Source organism: Callospermophilus lateralis, chromosome 15 (genome assembly GCF_048772815.1).
Source record: "Callospermophilus lateralis isolate mCalLat2 chromosome 15, mCalLat2.hap1, whole genome shotgun sequence".
Classification (NCBI taxonomy): Eukaryota; Metazoa; Chordata; class Mammalia; order Rodentia; family Sciuridae; genus Callospermophilus; species Callospermophilus lateralis.
The window spans coordinates 82911012-82931973 of record NC_135319.1 but is presented as its reverse complement, the minus strand read 5'-3'; the positions used below and the strand labels follow the sequence as shown (position 1 = coordinate 82931973).

The window sequence follows — 20962 nt, the reverse complement described above, 5'->3', positions numbered from 1 at the left end:
AGATGTGCAAGTAGAAGCGTGAAGGCCTCTTCCCAGGACAGTTCTCCTGGAAGTGGGGGTGGAGTGGGGCAAGGCTGGGAGCCTCGCTATAGCCTGGAGACTGCTTTACCTTCCAGACAACTCTTCATAACTCCTCAGTCCCTTAGCAATTGGAAAAGAGGATTTTTTTTTTCTCTTACTTGGAATAGGGAGAATGAGAGAGAGCCATTTTAATTCTGCATCATTAATTTGTAATTTTAACAAGTTTGTCCATTAGCTAATACAATATTACTCCCCCCAAAAGGGGGGAGGTGTTAGTATTCATATTCATAAAGTGCAGATTTAATTCTCAATCATTTGCCTCAGTAAACATCATCTCATTTCAGGTCCTCTCTGGCCCTGCCTAAGGAAGGAGGGGAAAAGGCTATTTTTGTTTTTACTTAACAATTGTCTAACACCCAGAAAAAAGAAAAATCCAATAGATAGTTTGCTTTGCAAACATGTTTCCAGGTAAGATTTCAAGGACAACAGTTTTGAGTAAAAAGTAATCTTTCAAAATTAATATGAATATACATAACAAAATAACAAGTATATAATTTTGACCTCTAGGCTTATTTGGCAATTTTAGTTCTCCAGTTATGAAGGTATACAACTGAATAAGAACGGTCACCTTGATCTGTAGCCAAATTATTTTTACTGAAGTCATTTGGAGACATTCTCTAATTTTTGGCCCCTGCAAGAAGCTGATTCTCATATTCCTTTACCGATTATTAAAAAAAAAAAAAAAATCACTGTTTCAGTCCTAAGACACTAATACTCAAGATGGGTTATTTGCTCTACCATATAAGGACTGGCATCTCCTCTGAAGACTAGTGCTAGCACAGGGTTAGCTGCAGAGGTCTAATGGCTCAGCTGCCCAACAGTCACTTCTGTGGGAGTATAAATATGGATTATTAAAGTATAAAATCTATGCAAAACCCTCATAATATAGGCAAAATGTTCAAAGGCCAAGAAAAAAATGTTTTCTTTTATAAGAAAGTGCAACTGCAGGGTCTCTTGAATGATCTTTTAGACAGTTCTGCAGAAAACTTAGCAGTTTGGCTCAGAAAGAAGAGTTCCTCATGAGGAATGAAAGTTCTTCCTAGAATTACAAAAGCAAAATTTCAGGCAGCTTTCTGGTAACAAACTGTTAGTTTATGGTACATGGTGAGACACAGGGGAACTAATAATGAAGGCTTTTGCATCAGCTGTGATTTGCCCAAGGACAGAGCTTCCCCTCACTCCAGGACACTGGGCAGAGGCATTCCTCACATGGAATAGTTACAGACAGCACTTTGTCAGACGCTGACAGCAGGCAGGAAACATAGCTGGGAGAAAATCACAAGTGTTTTCATGTGTTTCAGTGTTTTTCAGGTCAAACCTCAATACTTTCAAATAAATCACTGAAAATATAGCATTTCCTCTTATCTCCAGTATTTTCCACAGTCAACGGATAACCAGAGTGGAAGGAGAGCTTTCCAGCGGTCACCAGTGCACATCCTATCTCACAGTCAGAGTTTCAGCATTTGTTCGGCTGCTGCTAGGTGGTAAAGGAAATTCTCTGTTGCTGGTGGAAATCTTTTTTGCTTGAGCGCCTCCAAATTGAGGACTCGTTTTCCTCCATCACCCGAAACTTCAGAAAATGGTGCTAGGTTGGTGAAGATTTCTTTTGTTTTTAGGGCAATATCCTTTACAATAGAATAGGAAAATAAGCAAAGTGTTAGTATGTAAAAGGTTCAACAGTTATTCCCTAGAATTCTTCCTGCTATTTTATAATTTATCAAACTAACTTTATACATTGTGAAACAAAATGACTTAGAAAAATATCATTGATTCTTTTAACCATTTTAGCCATTTTTAAGTATATACTGCAGGAGTGCTAAGTTTATTCACCATGTTGCACAACCATCACCACTATTTCTAGAAATTTTCCACTATCCCAATCAGAAATTCCATCCCTATCGACAATAATCCTCCTCCTCTCCCCTCTCCTCCCCTCAGAACACTGTGGAGCTCTATTCTGCTTCTTCTAGCGACCTTTTATTCTAGGTACCTCATCTAAGTAGCATCACACAGTATCTGTCCTTTTGTGAATGGCTTATTTCACTTAGCATAACATCATGATGTCCTCAAGGTTCATTTGCAATGCAGCATGTGTTAGATCTTCATTCTTTCTGAAGCTGAATAATATTCAATTGTATTTATGTGCCACCTGTTGTCTCCCCATTCATCTGTTGGTGGGCACCTGGGCTGTTTCCACCTTGTGTGGATTAAGAGTAATGCTGCCATGAACACTGGTGTACAGACACCTGTTTGAGTCCCTGCTTTCATTTCTTTTGGGTATATTCCTAGAAGTGCATTGCTGAATCACGGTCATTCCATGTTGATTATTTTTTGAATATCTCTCTTCTCAGTAGCCCTCTTTGCCAGGGACAAATAACCCAGCACTTGCCATGGGCTTTCCTCCTGTTCACTGACACTCCTCTGAGGGCTGAGGACTTGCTGAAGCTCCTGTTACAATCATGCCTTTTCCTGGTTTGCTGACATCATTAACTCAGTTGTATTTCAGAATTTACAACATGCTGTGCTTTCACTTTCTCTCCCTGAGGTCTCACACTTTTTATACTGAGTCATCTAAGTATCACATTTTTTTTTGTTTTTTGGGATGCTAGGGATTGAATTCAGGTGCATTCTACCACTGAGCCACACCCCAGCCCTATTTTGTATTTTATTTAGAGATAGTGTCTCACTGAGTTTCTTAGTACCTTGCTTTTGCTAAGACTGGCTTTGAACTCCCAATCCTCCTGCCTCAGCCTCCTGAGCTGCTGGGATTACAGAGATGTGCCACTGTACCTGGCTTATGTATCACTTTTATTCCATGAAAAACAATCCAAATCCAACCAAATCCAAATATCCCAAACTCAAATTTATATAATAGTGTTTTTTACTGTCATGTTGATGGGGACAGTGCCAATTCACATGGTAGGAAAGAAGCATCGGCAGATTGTCTCATGTCCTTGGAACAAGACCTGTCCACTCTTCCTGGCCACAACCGGACAGGCCGCCAGCACTGAACAGAAGAACAGTGCTGTTGGCCAGTCCCTGCCAAATCCTGTGGCCCCTCATGTCCTGCTCAGAGGGCTGTCTTACCCCCTCGGCCACCTCAACACAGTATTTACTAAGCTTCACAATCATCCTGTTGTGTATTCGTTTTTACTTATCTGCTCCACTAAAACACAGGCTCTGTGAGGGCAGGGGCTCTGCTCACCACCGTGTCTATGCTATTCACTGCTTGATGAGTACTGTCTGGGTAAACAGATATGTGAAGAAGTGTGCCAGGTGGGATGAGGCGAGTACAGCCTGATTACCAGAGGTGCCCCCAGGTGCCTCAGATGCAGACAAAGGGAGACAGTCTTTCTAGGCTCCCCAGTCCCAGGGTCTAAGACAGGATCCGGAGCAGGCACTGGAAGAGGGCAGGCCGTATTCCTCAGGAGAGGAGCAAGGAGCTGGGAACAGGCCAAATACAAAGGGGTTGCAGGCTAGGGGGAGGAGACTAGGCAATACAAGAGAAGTGGGACTCTGGCACCATGTGGAAAGGCCCCAGAAACATAAGCCCTTGCTATCCCATTCTGGCAAGGGCAGAGGAGAGGGTGCCAACTGGTGCACATGGACAGTGGTCAGCTTGACAGACAGACCCCAAAGAGGAGCTGTCTGTGCAGCGTGTGACGGCAGCCTTGACTCCACGACTACTGCTGTTCTAAAGACAATATGGCAAAGCTAACTCCTAGCATCTGTCTAGTTCCCTGCTCAGCAGCACTCAACAATCTGTTCCTCTATGAAAATTCCCCTAGGAGAAAAATATATTGGCCAGCCCAAAATGCATACCAGTCTGCTTGGCTGTTCACTTCTTACCACCAGTGGTCGGCATCAGCACCAGCCCCTACAAGACCTTTCCCTGGAGCCTAATAAACTGACCAGGCCACAGTAGCCACCCCTGCCAACCCATCATCACCACGGCCATGCTGCAAACCCCCACCTGAGCCCTTGCTGCTGGCCTGACCCCCGGTACGTCACTCTGCTACTGTGCACAGCACAGAACAAGCTGGATGTGCCACTCAACAAGGCTGCTGGGGACTTCTAGTGAATGAGCAGGTCAAAGAGTCACCTGTATAACCTGGCTGTCTGACTTCTCTGGATCCTCTGCAGACTGAACAATTAGCTGGCCGATTTCTTTGTGCAGTTTTCCCATTGTCATGGACTCTGGTGAGAGCAAGATAAATAAGTTGTGTGAATATTTAGAAGTTTAAAGAATAAAAATAACCATGCCATTTAACTAAAAACTTGAAAGACCATATTAATCAAAAGGCAGCAGATGACCCCGCACACTTCCACTTTATTACCAAACGCCAACGTGACAAATGCGAGGGGATAGGGCATAATTGGATCTATACACTTCATGGTTCAACACAAAGCATGTCAAAACCAAACCAGATTTCCCCTCCACACCTACCTGATATGAATTTTTATTTTTCTTTCCGGACAAAACCTAATGAAAACTTTAGACTACAATTAAGCTGTGACTTTAAGGCAAGAGTCTGGCTTCCTTGTCCAAGTCTTTACAGTTGAGAATTTTTCCTCGTAAGAAAATCTTTATGAAAGGAATGTTGTGAAAAAAGTGCTTCCTGTCAGTTCTGCAGAAGTCAACTGCGCATTCTGTGTGTTAAAGTCCATAAAACATGAGCAAAGGTAACAACCTAAATGACATAAATTATAAACACTGCTACTGTCCGCAGCATCATTAACAGAAAGTTCCTTTGCCACTCCATTCAGGTGGTGCTGCATGGAATAAGCCCATTTTATAGATCCAGTATAATGGAAAAATCTATGTATCAATGATCCTAATGAGCTGACATTCAACAGCCCCCACCTTTAGAAGAAAGGTAAGTGACCACACAAAAGCTGGGATCAGTAATTCCATCTGCACTACTAACAGTCTAGGTCTAGGGATGAATACTGAAAAGCCCCTCCAGCTTCAGCAGAGCAGGCTAAGCAGGCCTTGAGTGCAGCCACTAGGGAACTAACCTTTTGCAAGTGGAGCAATGGTGATCTCGCTATCTGCCAGATTCACAAACACGTCATAGAGATCTGGTCTGTTGCTCACCTCCAGGTCTACGAACCCAGCAATGTAACCTGTATCACAAAGATGACCAAATTACTGGAGCAGGAAGCAATCATACTGTGAATGTATCAAAAGGGATTTGCGTCTAAGAGCTCACCAGTTACTTATCTTCATGATTTTATTTATTTTGAAACTTTTGCTGTATCCTGTGACATTTATTAAGAGTATTTGACTGGCGGTGCCTAAAGAAATTCACACGAATTTCAGAATTCCAGAATTTGACTTTGCCATTAGGAATAAGGCATAAGTAACTGTTCAGTTACTGCTTTCTGGGTCAACAATGCCAGGAGGCCGAAGGTAGCACAGACTCACTTAACTGATGTTTCCACCTCAGATCTGTCCCCAGGGAATCAGAGCCAAATGTTGTGTTCTCAGGGACTACATGGACAGGGCATCATTCTCTGCTTTCAGATCTGATATCATAAATGCTAAAGGAATCTCGACAACTCAAGAATTGGTGTTAAGACAATGTTCCCAGATTGTTTTAATTTCACAGAGCAATATAATTTGAAAGATGTTTTTTTTTTAATCATTGCAAATTTTTCTTTTATCAAGTAAGGATATTCAAAAAACTAAAGAAATAAAAACAAAACCCACTACTAAAAGTTAGACCCATACCAATCACATGAGAAAATATGATACCTGCCAGAATGACACTGCTGATTGCTAATTATTCAATAAAGGTCCTGGGCCAAGTGGTTATCCATGTGGAAAATAAATGAGATCAGGGGCTGGGGTGTAAATCATACTAAGCACATGAGGCACTAGATTTAATCCGCAGCAATCCCCCCAACACACACACACAAATCAGATGTCAACTTACTACACACACACACAAAAAAATAACTCCAGGTAGAATGTGTAAGAAAAACAGTTTTGATTAGAAAATATAAGAGAAGCTGGGTGCCAAGGCATGTACCTACAGTCTCAGCTACTTGGAACACTGAGGTGGGACAATTACGTGAGCTGAGGAGTTCAAGGCCAATCTGAAAAACATGGCAAGACCCCATCTCAAAAAAACAAAAAACAAACAAAAAAATAACCAAGGGGGAGACTATCTCTTTACTCCTGTAGTGTAGATTTTTTTTTCTAAAAATCATAAAACTCTAATAAATTCCAGTGCATTAAAAGTAAGAATTCACTGTGGTGTGATCCCAGCAGCTCAAAAGGCTGTCAGGAAGATTGAAAGCTCAAAACCAGATTCAACAACTGAGTGAGGTCCTAAGCAACTTAGTGAGATCTGTCTCAAACTAAAAAATAAGGGCTGGGGCTGTAGCTCAGTGGTAGAGTGCTTGCCTTGCATGCATGAGACCCTGGGTTCGATCCCTAGCACCACATAAAAATAAACAAATAAAGATATCGTCCATCTACAACTAAAAAAAAAAAAAAAAAAAAAAAAAACAACTAAAAAATAAAAAGGGCTGGGGATGTGGCTCAGTTTTTAAGTGTTTCTGGGTTCAACCCCCAGTACCAAAAAAAAATATGTTGCATTTTGCTGATGTCTACATAACAATGTGAATATTCTTAAAAATAGTTATAATAATAAACTTTATTTTATAACAATTTTTTCAAAAGTTAAAAATATTTTTTAAAAAACCACTGCATTTGCCAAAGAAATAACAATGATCAGGATTCCCTTCAGGAATGAGCGTGCGCGCGCGCGCACACACACACACACACACACACACACACACACACACACACAACTTAAACCGGGGTGGGGAGGGTGTAGCTCAGTGGTAGAGCACTAGCCTAGCATGTGAGGCCATGAGTTCAATCCCCAACACCATAAATCAACAACAAAAATATAAACCCTCTTTCAAGCAGGGTCCTTCCTCCCCTGGAATGCTCTTGTCTACCTGTGCACATCTGCAGGGCTTCCAGCTCATCAGTGTTGAGGTGCACATAAGAATGCAGGATGGTCCAATCCTGTCGATGCCACACCAGGGCAGGCAGAGTCCTGGGGAATCAAGGCAAAAACTCAATCACCTGGTTGCTGGCCCACACCTTAGAGAACTTTCCCTTTCTTCCAGTAGTGAAAATTCAGTGGGTAGAGTCCTGCGGTAAGTCAGAGGCAAAGGTAAGACCACGCCCAAGTGTGCTAACACATCCAGGCTGCATATCAAAGCAATGCCATGTTTGAAACTTAGCTTTTGGGGTCATTCTGGCTACAAAAAGTTGAGGTTTCCAAGGATCTGCAAAGAGTGATGATTCTAATGTTTTCCTTGAAACATCCCACTCTGCAGCCTGCCACAGAGAGAAAGACTGGGAGTGACAACCAAAGTGGCCTGTCCCTCTGGAAGTCTTTCATTTAAATCTAAAATTCCAGTCAATCTTGAAAACCACATTGTGTTTGTTTTCAGATAGTGTAAGATTCATTAAAAAAAACTTGTACTATAGGGCTGGGGTTGTGGTTCAGTAGTAGAATACTCTGGGAGGCACTGGTTTTGATCCTCAGCACTACATAAATATAAAATAAAGATATTATGTCCACCTAAAACTAAAAAATAAATATTTTTAAAAATTAAAAAAAAAAAACTTGTACTACAGAAAGATGTGCCAAAGTTAACTGTGGCTTTGGGAACACACTGGTGCCTGGTGACATATCTCAGAAGCTGTGGACACTGCAGTTTAAGAAGTATAAAGTGTGCGCTAGGGTGCAGCTCAGTGGTGGAGTGCATGTCTAGTGTACAGGAGGCCCTGGGTTCAACTGGAAGCCCTGCCAAAAACTAAAAAGAGTGTCCTGCTTCACTAAGAAGTATACATGTAGGCAGAACAAGTGAGAGGGGAGAAACATACAGAGTTTTAAAGCCAGAGAGGGCAGGATTCAAATTCTGGCCCTCTCACTTACTAGGAAGCAATCATGAACAGTAGTCACCTCTAAATCAAGAATGAAGGGCAGGACACACACTAAGCACATGGGCATAAATTATGTTCAGTCCTAAAAACCAGTGTATAAAGTATTATGATCCTGCCTTCAGAGACAGAGAAATTGAGGCTCAGAAACACTTAGCATCTTTTATGTGGTCACAAAGCTAACAAGTTGTCCTCCTAGGATTTGAACCTAGGTCTTTCTGACTACAAAGCCTTTCTCCTTAGTATCCTGCCACTTAATCTCTTCAGCCTCTTTTTTTTTTTTTTTTTTTTTTTTGGTGCTAGGTATTGAACCCAGGGCCTTGTACATGGGAAGCAAGTACTCTACCAACTGAGCTATATCCCCAGCCCAGCTTCAATTTTTTCATTCATAAAACAAGGCAATGATGTATCCTTGCAGAGTTCCTATCCCAATAAATAAATTATTTCAATTTAAGGTATCTTACATACAGTAAACCTACCACAAATGCTAATTCCTCCTGCTTTTCAAAAGGATCTAAGAAAAAGTTAGAAAAAGTTAAATAAAAACTCTTTTAAAAAAGTACATTTATTTTAACAATAAGAGAGATTGGCAAATTGGAATAGAAGAAACAAAAACTTATCCTTAAAATAAAGGTCAGTAAACTATGGCCCGGGGGCCAGTTGCCTGTCTTTGTAAATAAAGTTTTATTGACACAGCCATGTTATTCACTTACATGTCTGTGGTTGCTTTTGTGCTGCCAAGTAGCCAAGTGGTTAGGATAGAGATTATGTAGCTCACAAGTCTATAATATTCATTCCCTGGTAAAGAAAGTTTGCTAACTCCTTGCTTTAAAATAGTCCCGTTTTTAAAATAGACCCATTTCTAAAGTTAAAGAAGAACCTGTCCAAATCCAGTGACCTTGAACCACTAGATCTAGACTGAAACATTAAACCCCAATGGTATTTTACCATCAGAGTAATACATGCTATTTATACCAAATGTGCAACAGAACAGAGCACATGTTACCAGCTAGTGTTCTGAACTGTCCGCCAAGGGTTTGTGCTTTTTAATAATTGGTGACAAGAGCCAGGTACAGTGGCCCACATCTATAATCATAGTGACTTGGGAGGTTGAGACAGAAGGATCCCAAGTTCAAGGTCAACAATTTAGCAAAAATAAAAAGGGCTGGGGGAACAGCTCAGTGGTAGAGCACCCTTGGATTCAATATCCAATACCACATACATACACAAAAAGACAATCAGTGACAATACCTGGTAAACTCCTGAACAGCTTCTATTTTAGGGTGATAGACAACAATTCGTTTTTTTAGCATCAATGCCGTGTGTAAGATAACAGTTTCCATTCCAAATTGAGATACAATGTCTTAAAAGAAAAATGATCATGTTATTACAGTCAATATTACATAACGGTATAAAGTTTTTAACAGAAAGAATTCTTGTCATATGAATGCAGAATTATTTTTAATACAGAGAAAAAAGTTAGGCAAATGTTTAAGCACAAAAACACCTCATTTGGTGGACAGGCATATCTACCCACGTGCTGGATGCAAAGATGAAGCCAAAATGATAAGGGAGCCAACATCTTTCTGTGTCACAAAAATTTCTAACTAAGCAGGCACGGTGGTACCCCCCTGTGATTCCAGCTACTTCTGCCTCCAGACTGAGGTAGGAGGATTCCAAGTTTGAGTCCAGCCTAGGCAGTATAGTGAGAACCTGTCTCAAAATAAAATAAAAAATTCTTGGGATGTAACTCAGTGGTATAGTGACCCTGGATTCATCCCCAGTGCTGGAGGGAATAGAGAGAAAGAGAGGGAAAGAGAAAGAGAAAAAAGAAAAAAAAATCACCTAATTAAAACAAAAAACAAAACCAAAATCCATTATTTTAGTTCTTTTTCAGCTAGCTTAAAGAACACTAAACACCTCAACAGGATGCTTAGAAATCACAAAGGACAGGAGATCAAAAGCAAAAGGCAGGGAAACAGGTTTCCCTCCTAAAAAACCCTAAAGTCTGGGGCTTAGTCTGGGGTTTCTGCCATTTTGGATTTCCTAGCTGGGCGTTAGATTAGGGCTTGATCTTTCCAGATGGAAGCACTAACTGATAAGATCTAAGGAAAAGAAAAACTGTGGAAGTCAGTAGAGACCTTGAGCCATGAAGTTCAACTTGCTAGTGGAAGAACATTCCATTTTGTAGGGTATTAGACACTGGAAATTGAAACCCAGGGCTTTTCTTTGCCAGGCAAGTGCTCTTCCATTGAGCGACATCCCTAACCCTCTTTATCTTATTTTGAGACATGTCTTGCCAAGGTGCCCAGTGTGGCCTCCAACTTGAGATCCTCCTAACTCAGCCTCTTGAGCAGTTGGGATTATAGGCATGCAAAGCTACTGCACTAAGATGAAAGAACATTTCTGTGGTAATAGAGTAATATAGGAATTAATGGCACAAAAATATTTTCCTTTGACAGAATTCTAAACCAATTGGAAAATATGGGAGTTGAAACACTTTCCTATGTAGGCAGCAGGTTACACAGATGAAAAGAATGTATGGAGGGGTGGTACAACAGTCTACAGAGAGGCAGGCCTTGCCTCAGAGATTCTGTTCATGGCCTGAGTTTTTCTTTCTCTTTTTGTTTGTTTACCTTTGATGGAGCCTGCAAGGTATGCCTTTCGAGCATCAAAGTCCTTGCTAAGGAAAGAGCCATTTTCTTCACTCTGGCAGATCCCCTTGGTAAGAACTGCAATATAACTCTCCATCATTTTAACTGGACTCCCATGTTTCAGGTACATTCTGAAAGAAACAGAAAAAGATGACTGCTTTTACTTCGGCAGCATTAATCAGAGAATTGCACTGAGGCTAAGCACTGGTACTTTCTAAAGAATCTAAAGCCATTTTGCTCATACACTTGAATGCCTAAATCTTTTCACATGTATTACTTTTCTAATTTATGTAGTAAATGTATTTAATAAAAATACTTGACAGCTAGGCACTGTGGCACACGCCTGTAATCTCAGTGGCTAGGGAGGCTGAGGCAGGAGGATTTCAAGTTCAAAGGCAGCCTCAGCAACAGTGAAGTGCTAAGCAACTCAGTGAGAACCTGTCTCTAAAAAAAATACAACATAGGGCTGAGGATATGGCTCAGTGGTCCAGTGCCTCTGAGTTCAATCCCCAGTACAAAAAAAAAGTGGGGCTAGGATTGTGGCTCAGCGATAGAACGCTTGCCTCGTACAGGCGGGACCCAGGTTCAATCCCCAGCACCACATAAAAATAAAGGCATTGTGTGGTGTCCATCTATGCCTTAAATAAATAAATAAATAATATTTTTTTTTTTAAAGAGAGAGTGGGAGAGAGAGAGAGAGAGAGAGAGAGAGAGAGAGAGAGAGAGAGAGAATTTTTTTTAATATTTATTTTTTAGTTCTCGGCGGACACAACATCTTTGTTTGTATGTGGTGCTGAGGATCGAACCCGGGCCGCATGCACACCAGGCGAGTGTGCTACCACTTGAGCCACATCCCCAGCCCCAATAAATATTTTTTAAAATATTAAAAAAAAAAAAAAAAAAAAACACTTGACAGATCTTCAACAGTTCTTTGAAAGCAGCTCTAACCTTACATCTGGAGAAGACTGCTATGATTCCTTACAGCAGGAGAAGAGACTATGGACTCTCCGAGTCCCTATTATTCTCAAGAATATCATATTCTTATCTCCTGTTATGTCTTTGTTCACAACTGGTGTTTTTAGTCATACAACTTTGTTTTATTGCTGCGATTTTCTTTGACAAGAAAAGAGTTTTCCGCGTTGTTCACAGAGAAAGCAGTAATTAGTTGTAGAACCTATACTTATTATCAGAGCTCCCAGAGGTGGCTATATTTAGATAATTAAAAAATCCAAGCTCTTTTAAGTTTCCAGTGATAAATGCACACTAGAGACATTCGTCATCAAATTAAGACTTCCAGAAAATGCTGACAGGAAACTGGCTGCATTTATAGCTCACACAGAGTCAGTCTCTTCCCTTGAAATATTTTCCTGTGAGCAACTAAACCTAAATTTTGCTTAAGAAATAAGCCTGGGGCTGGGGTTCAACTCAGTGGTAAAGCGCATGCTTAGCATGAGTGAATTTCAATCTCCAGCTCCAAAAGAAGAAGAAGAAGAAAAAAAAAGATATGATTCAGTCTAGCTAGGCCTTTCAGGAGCTGATATGATAGAAAGTTGGGAAGAAAATAACACTGATGTTTTAAGAAAAAACACTTAAGGGGCTGAGGATATGGCTCAAGTGGTAGAGCACTCGCCTAGCATACATGAGGCACTGAGTTCGATTCTCAGCACCACATAAAAATAAAATAAAGATATTGTGTTCACCTAAAACTAAAAAATAAATATTTAAAAAAAGAAAAAACACTTGAAATTATACTTATTGTAGACTAATTGAAAAATGCTCCTGTTTTTTACTTCATTTTTTTTTCCTTTTGGTATTGGGGATTGAACCCAAAGGGGTTTTGCCACTTAGCCACATTCCCAGACCTTCTTATTTTTTCTTTTGAGACAGAGTCTTGCTAAGCTGCTTAGGGCCTCACTGAGTTGCTGAGGCTGGCCTTGAACTTGTGATCCTCCTGCCTCAATCTCCCTTGTTGCTGGGATTACAGGTAAGCATGACTGTGCCCTGCTTTTTTTTTTTTTTGAAATGGGTCTCATCATATTGCTTAGGCTGATCTTGTACTCTTGAACTCAAGGGATCCTCTTGCCTCAGCCTCCTGAGTGTGGGGACTGAGCTAAACGTTAGTGTTTTAACTGGTAACCAAGTTTTGTTAGTCATCAGCAGGTTTTTTTTTTTTTCCTAATTTCAAATAAACTGGGGTAAGGGAGGTGAAGAACAATGAATACAGTGGGGTTTCATAATGGAAAACCATGAAATCAAGCTTATATATGAAGAAAACACCTTTGTTAGGATGGAAAGAAAAGATCACAAAGGCTGAATGGGGGGAGTCAGGAGGCAAAACGGGAGGCTGGGGAACAGGGAGGAGGGATCTTAATTTTCACTATATACTCTTCTGTATTATTGATCTTTAAAATATTCTGTTTTATTGCCACCAACAAAAATGCCATTAACATTACAAAATAGAAATAATATACAGTAATGCAGAAGACAAACATAAAAGTTGATGAATAAGATGACTTCCTAGGTGGCAACTCTGGGCTGTGAAGGACACAACAGAGAAAGGAATTCCTAAATTACTCCATGGGAGAACTACACAGTGCAATCCAGTGGGCCTTGTCCAGACAGACTCCATAGGCTGTCACATCTGTCACAGCTGAGTCCAGGTGTTCAGAAAACCATGGTTCTTTACCAGGGCCACTGCTACAGGGACTAGAAGATAAAGGAGGTCACGGCAGAGGGTGCCACCAAGGGACTGAAGCCTGTGCATGTGGCTTTTGCTGCCACTGTGAGCAATGTGTTGTGGGAGGCAAGCCTGCCTACTTCCCTGCCCAGAAGTAGAAGGAGCACCTCCATGCTGACCTCACCTCCATGAAGAAGCATTTGCCGGCGCATAAGCACATAGACATACATGTGGGCATGTGATGCAGGGTAGGGGTAGAGGAGATGGCTGGCAAGAGCTCCAAGTCCTTATTTCTTTTACTTCATGATGGAGAAGAGAATCAAAAATGCTACCACACCCAGGCACTGCATAAGCTAAAGACCCTCTAGGTATCCTCCGGGACAGGAAGTGGGGTCTGAAACAACCCTGCCTTCTGAATCCTAGGGATTTCAGTTGAGTAACCTAACCCTGACTCCATCAAGTGAAATGGGAGTTCAGTATTTGTTCAAAAAAAACCTGTTAGGCTGGGGTTGTGGCTCAGTGGTAGAACACTTGCCTAGCATGTGTGAGGCACTGAGTTTGATTCTCAGCACTACATATAAATAAATGAATAAAATAAAGGTCCATCAACATCTAAAAAAATATTTTAAAAAATACCTCTGTAGTGTTTTTGGTTTATGGCTTCTGGGTAGCGTCTCTTCTAGGAATCATAGCTACCCTCCATGTCAGTGCCACAATAGCAGAAAGTTGTTTATATTCCATAGTGAGCTATGTGCCTGGAATTTACCTTACAACAGCAAGAGGTCTTTCTTATTGTAGCTAGCAGCACAAATGGTAAAAACCTCAGTCAAAAATATAATCTAACTGAAACCCTTAAGTAATAAGATTTAAGTTTTTGTTTTTTAATTATTTTTGTTTGGTGTACATGTATGTAGGGGGATATGCAGCATGAAAAATGCAAAAAAACAACCATTTATTGGGTTTACAGTGGGAAAAACAATTTCTTCTACTTTTCCACAAACTATACATAACATCTAGAATTGCAATTTTTTCAAGTGGTAATATTAAAAAGAACGACATGAAAACTAAAACTTATAGAAACCTCCATCATTAAAGAGTCAATGCCCCTAATAATAGGACACGATTTCATTAAGTCATTTAGATATACTTGACAAAAAACCAGATTGGTGTATTTTAGATAACTATTTTCAATAGCAGGGATGAAACTAAAAGAATCTACTTGAATCACAATTAATATATCAATCACAATTTCCCAGCCCCTCAGCAGTCCAGCTAAAAAAATATTTTTCTGTGCTTTGGCAGAATTCAAAATATCTATTAACTTTACCCAAAATCACTGCCATACATAGATATGGACACACATGAACCAGCTTACCACTTCATCAAGTATTTAATTTATCCATCCTGCAAAATAAACTTCCTAGGTTAAAAGTCAGTAGAAGTAACAGATAAAAAATGGCAAGTAACCTGAGGCACCCAGACTACGACAGCTATGCAAACTGCTTTTTCTCTTCCCTTAGCCCATTCTCCCAGATCAGCCGCAAAATTAACAAAGCAGAACAGAAAGTCCTTCTTTACAAAAGAGGCTCTGGAGGGCCACTACAGGGTGAGTTAGGGGGACAGAGGGCTGAAACTGGCTTCCTCCATGTAGAAATCTGCTTTATTGAGTGTGATCTTCATTTTGGCATATGAGCATTTAACACAGTTTTCATACAGACCTACACAATATCCTAGCGAAGGCAGCATATTTCTCTGGATTAAAATCTTTGGCGGTCAGAACAATAGAAAAATGAGTCACCTGTCCGAAAGAAACAAAAAGGATACCTTAATAGAATTTAATAGATACTTTAACAGAAGGGTAGTTTATTACTTTGGTCTAGCAAACCTCTTGTACAAGAAATACCAGCATTAAAAGGAAAAGCTAAAAATATAAAAAGTTCTCAATTGCTTCTCTATTACTTGTATATGTTTATTTATAATAGATAAGTATGTATTTATTTATATGTACATGTATTTAGTTAGATATTTACATTCAGATATTTAATTTCCTACATAAAAATCCAATAATTTTAGAAATCTTTTTCCAAAAAAACACAAAAAATTTCACTCATATATCAAAAAGGTAAGTTTTTAGTAGCCAGTGTTTGTTTAAAAACACTCATCAAAGCAAAACTAGGACCACTAAATCAGACCTATGAGGGTTGCAATTATAGCTCAGTGGTAGAGTGCTTGCCTGGTGTGTATGAGGCACTAGGTTCAATCTTCAGCAGCACATAAAAAATAAATAAACAAATAAATAAAATAAAGGTATTGTGTCTATCTACGACTAAAAAAAAATTTTTTTAATTCCATCATTATAGGGCTGGGGATATAACTCAGTTGGTAAAGTGCTTGCTTCCCGTGCACAAGGCCCTGGGTTCAATCCCAAGCACATACACACATACCCCCACAAATATTACATATATAAAAGAACCAGACCTATCAATTTAGCAACTGTTTTTCATCAATGAGACAGAATGGAAAACAGCAAAATACATGTCAGATTCTGAAATAGTCAACTCTATACAGTGCTCTAAGGAGTATTATACTAGGGCTGAGGTTGTAGCTCAGTGGTACAGTCCTTGTCTAGCATGTGTGAGGCACTGAGTTCTATTCTCAGCAATGCATATAATATAAATAAATAAAGATATTGTGTCCATCTACAATGAAAATAAATAAATAAATGGTATTATTCTAACAAGCTTCATTTATTTATATGCCTCTATTATTGTAAATATACATTTCTGATAATCATATGCCTGATATTTCCATTAATAAGACAAAATTCAGAACTTTATTAAAAGCAAAAGCATTGAAGAAAAAAAATTTTTTTTAAATCACACTTGAAGCCTAAGAACTTTCTCTAAATCTTGCTGACAGTGATGCTGCCATAACTTGCAGTCTGTAGTGCAAAACATGAGATAAGTCCACTGGAGGCTGCATCAAGACTTCTCATCAAAAACTTTAAGGACAGACACCAAAGATCTTAAAACAGCTTGGAACCTATCTTCTTGCAAATTTACATTTTCTAATTATAAGTCTCTGTTTTGTCTTAAACTTGTAACCATTCCTAAATTGTTGCCTTCTTGATATTTTAAATGTAATTTCTTAAGTTTAAATTCGTTTTCTGTACATGCTTCATATAGTTCCATTATAGCTGAAAAAAATTAACCCAGAAAAGGGAAGAGAATTGCCTCTGGTGTATGGTGTATGCTAGAGGTTCAGCCACTTCATTCTAATATTCCTTTTTTAAAAAAAAAAAATCTTTTTTATAGTTATAGATGGACAGCATGCCTTTATTTATTTATTTATTTTTAATGTGGTGCTGAGGAGAACCCAGTGCCTCACACATGCTAGGCAAATGCTCTGCCACTGAGCTACAGCCCCAACCCTACCTAATATTCTTTCCTTTGGAAAAACCTGCCTGCTTTTGATTAGGAAAGTCCACAATAACCATGTAATGATTTCACCATGTCACATTGATACTATTGTTATTTTATTTATTTTTTTGTCAGTACTGGGGAGTGAACCCAGTTTCACCCATTCTGGACGAGCACTCTACCACTGAGCTACATTCCCAGCCTTTCACTGATACCATTCTTATGAAACAACACACCAATAAAAGCCTCCTTAATACAAGAATTTTCTTTTTTTAAAAACATTTTTATTAGTTGTTGATGAATTATTTTGTTTATTTATTGGTATGTGATGCTGAGAATCAAACCCAGTGCCTCACACATGCTAGGCAAGCGCTCTACCACTGAGCCACAATCCCAGCCCAATACATGAATTTTCTTAATTATCATTTTTAAATTCCTAATATATCCTTATTATTTATAAGCAAATGAAAAAAAAACTTAAATCTGACAAGAATAATTATATCTTCTAAGATAGCTTTTAATTATGGAAGAATACTTCTTTCCACTTTTAACCAGTCATGGCTTTAAAACTACTTTTACATTTTTACTCCACCCGACTATGACCTTGATAAGGAGGAGACCAAATGTGTCAGTATTGGTTACCACTCTACCAACCACAAAAAATACTTATAGAATCAATGAGTGAAGTATGAAAGAAAACATTCCCAATGAAAGTAGCAATGTTTTCCATAAATAAGATCTAAAGCTGAGTTTTGGAATAATTTTATATCACTTAAAATTTTTGCAGTCATACCTTTTTCAAAACTGAAGAATCTGGAACTTCAATTGTTGTGATATAAAACCATGTTCTTCTGTACTGCCCAAAGACAAAGGGATGGAGAAGTTTGTTTTCATCTGTGAGACAGCATTTTCTGAGCAGCAGATTCCTTAACGTGGCTGTCGTGGAAGGGTAACACCACACCCACAGAACTTCTCCATTTGTGTCCTTTTCTACGGTGGAAAGATGGTCACTGTGAGAATGCCAAACAGCAGCAAGGAAGTGAATTGATTGGTTACTCACAGGCACCTAGTGGAATCAGTTTTAATACCCCATTTTACAAAGAAACCTGGAGCACTAGAGACACCAATTCCCATGAATTCATGATTTTGAACTGTAGACACCAGAGTAAAAGTTTTTTTATGACAAATCACAAAGGAAAATTTAGCTATAGATATTTGGTATATCCTCCTTATCTCCTCCCACACCAATATTATTTACTTGTAATTACACTAAGTTTTTATCTAGTTCTAAGAATCTTTAATAAATATAGAAAAGATTTGTTATAAAAGAAAAAGAAAAAGGGATATAGCACCCCAAAGCTGGTGCTGAAAAAAAACATTTTTTTAAATAAGAAGTGAAGAAGATGGTGTCATTTCTTTTAAATCATGTTATATACCAATTGTGCAAATTCCCAGTCCCTAAAGTTTTTAAAATAATAATAATAAAGTTTTATCCTGTCATATGTGTAGCTTTATCATCAACTACCTCAATTATAAAAAGAAAACTTTGCTAATAATAAAATTCATGGGGCTAGGGGTATAACTGTAACTGAGTAGTAGAGTGCTTGCCTGGCATCATGCAAGAGGCCCTGATTGATTTAAAGCAAAGGGTAGGGGGAAGCAAGGCAAAAAGAACTTAAACTTTAAAGAAACAGCCTACTGCACATATAGCAGTAAAAATTACATTTGGGAACTGGGGGATACAGTTCTGTGGTAGAGGACTGAACTAGTATGTGTAAGTTTCTAGTTTGGCTCTGGGGGGAAATATATATATATATATATATATATATATATATATATATATATATATTCATATATTTAAAATATATTTATATATATAATTTTTTAAATACAAGTTTTGATATATATGCAGTATGATTTTAAGTGTAACTAGATTAAATAATCTAAACATTTTAAAAGCTCTTGTATTATGGAAAATATCAACTATGTAAAAAATAGAGAATAATAAAATTAATTTCCCTTCTCTATCACTGATCTTCAACAATTATCAAAACCAGGTCTTTCATTTTTCATATGGGAAAGGGATATCCCTCCCTCCCCTTATAAAATTTTTTATTTTATTATTATTATTATTGGGTACAGGGGATTGAACCTAGGGGCTTTTTACCATTGAGTACATGCCCAGCTCTTTTTATTTTTTATTTTGAGACAGGGTCTCACTAAGTTACTTAGGAACTCACTAAATTGCTAAGACTGGCCTCCTACACTTAATCCTCCAGCCTCAGTGTCCCAAGTTGCTGGAATTACAGGTGTGGGCCACCAAAACAGGCTAAAGTAATTTTTAAAGAGATGGGGTCTTGCTATGTTGCTCTGCCTGGGCTTGAACCAAGCAATCCTCTTGCCTCAATCCCCTATGTAGCTGGGACTACAGATGTCACCACACCACTGGCACCACCTTTATTTTGAAACAAATCCCTTCTAAATGCATGTCAATATGAAAAACAAATCTTCTGAATTAAAAAATATGATAAGGGGCTGGGGATATAGCTCAATTGGTAGAATGCTTGCCTCACATGCACAAGGCCCTGGGTTCAATCCCCAGCACCACACACACACACACAATGATAAGTCATCTTTTTCTTCCTTGCTACTAGATAAAGTCAGAGTCTCCCTCGTCCTTAATTCAGAAGTAACTTCTGGAAGGACTAAGATGCTGGATTTTAGGTTTTGCTTTAAAGCGGTTTTCAAATCAGGTTAGAAATGAATTCAGGAAGCTGTTCCCTGATAAATGTACTCTTTTGACACAATGAAAAAATAATCAACACATGTCTCCAGTTCTCTAAGTCTAAGCAATGTTCTTATGCATTGTGGGGATAGAAAGAGCATTTGAGGGTGTGTTAAAACCTCAGGAGAATAAGACTTTTTCAAAAAGAAACGATGGATGTTTATTTTCCTTCAAGCAGCTGAGTGCTGCCCGTTACCTACTGACAAAAGACTCCTTGAGATGCCCACCCCTCAAGCGCTGCACACGTTCTTGTTTGCCCCGAGATCCAACGAACCTCCCAACCACTAACTCCTCAAAGCTAACCGGGATCCCACTGGAGAGTATGCAGGAACTCCAGCTCCGCGCACAAGCTCGATCATATGATGCCGGAGTTCTCCTCTGATATGAGTTGGGGATTGAACCGGGCTTTCCAGTCCTGGCTGTCACTTCCTAGCGTGTGTCGTGCACAAATGACACCCTGGGCTTACATCTGATGTTACCCACACCCCCCGGTGAACGATACACGGGGTATCGTTAATCTGTGTGTAACGCCCAGCACCCGGGCCCAGCCACTGGGTCTCCAACCGCTAGATCCCCGACCCGGGCCGGGGCTCCGCGGCGGCCGCCGGCGCTGCTCCGCAAAGATGGCCAGCCATCTCCCGCCCCGCCGCCCGGGAGCGGCTCCCACTCGGCCGACTCGGCCGACCCGGCCTCGGCAGTCTCCCAGGTCTACAGCAGCCCGAACCTCGGGCTCCGCCGGGCAATCTCAGGCGTGCTGGAGGAGCTCGGTCCTGGCGTCCGGGTGGCCCGGGCGGCCTCGGGACGGGCAGGCCCCACGCGCGGCCGCGGGGGGCCGTACGAGGGCGGCGCGCCAGGCCCCCGCGCCTAGAAGGCCAGGCCCCGCTGCTCCCAGCCCAGGCCCAACACCACCCGAGCCGCGGCCTCCCACGCGGGCGGCGCCGGAATTGGGGTGGGCGCCTGCGTCCTCACCGATCAGCCCAACCCCGAGCATCAGCTGAGTGTCCGCCGCCCCAGTCGCAGCCATCTTCTGCCGCTGCCGCTGCGCGCCGCTCTGGCCCCAGACCGCCAGCCCCTCCCCTCAAGGAGGCCCCGCCCCTCGCAGGAGGCCCCACCTCGGCCCGGCCCGGCCCCGCCTCAGCTGGTCTGACTTCTTCCTGCTCCGCATCCTGAGGTCCCTGGACCTTGACCTGCTGAAACCTCTCCCAACCACCGGGGCCCTCGCGGTTTCTCTAACCCGATCTTCATCGGCCAACTCCTCAACCCGCTCCAAGCTTCTCTACCTTCCTCATTCTAGCTCCTTCTCGCAGACTGGCTCCAAAGGACAAGTTACCCAGTTCTTGAAAATTGAGGTCGCCCGAGGATGGGGGAATGCCC

The 20962-nt window shown here is 40.5% G+C and overlaps 1 protein-coding gene across 2 annotated transcripts; it reads right to left on the bottom strand.

Moving 5' to 3' along the window:
• Window positions 1–462: 462 nt before the first annotated feature.
• Dennd10 (DENN domain containing 10) lies at window positions 463–20636 on the bottom strand. 2 transcript variants are annotated; one of them, XM_076834144.1, is made up of 9 exons: window positions 20558–20636; window positions 17597–17793; window positions 15103–15182; window positions 10690–10838; window positions 9305–9416; window positions 7057–7157; window positions 5101–5208; window positions 4184–4278; window positions 463–1706 (listed from the first exon to the last, which is right to left on the bottom strand). In XM_076834144.1, exons 1-9 carry the CDS (start codon window positions 20610–20612, stop codon window positions 1530–1532), a joined length of 1074 nt encoding a protein of 357 aa, XP_076690259.1. In that variant the 5' UTR covers window positions 20613–20636; the 3' UTR covers window positions 463–1529. The 2 variants fall into 2 exon arrangements, with proteins under 2 accessions (XP_076690259.1, XP_076690260.1); XM_076834145.1 differs by lacking the exons at window positions 15103–15182; window positions 20558–20636 and having other exon boundaries at window positions 17597–17682.
• Window positions 20637–20962: the final 326 nt, after the last annotated feature.

Excerpts from the sequence above, each read along its gene's own strand:
- Dennd10 (XM_076834144.1), bottom strand. The coding sequence starts at position 20,612 with ATGGCTGCGACTGGGGCGGCGGACACTCAGCTGATGCTCGGGGTTGGG. Across the intron at positions 17,794-20,557 it reads GCTCGGGGTTGGGCTGATCG|AAAAGGACACAAATGGAGAA; the intron begins GTGAGGACGCAG and ends TTTCCACCGTAG. Across the intron at positions 10,839-15,102 it reads TTCGCTAGGATATTGTGTAG|AATGTACCTGAAACATGGGA; the intron begins GTCTGTATGAAA and ends TGTTTCTTTCAG.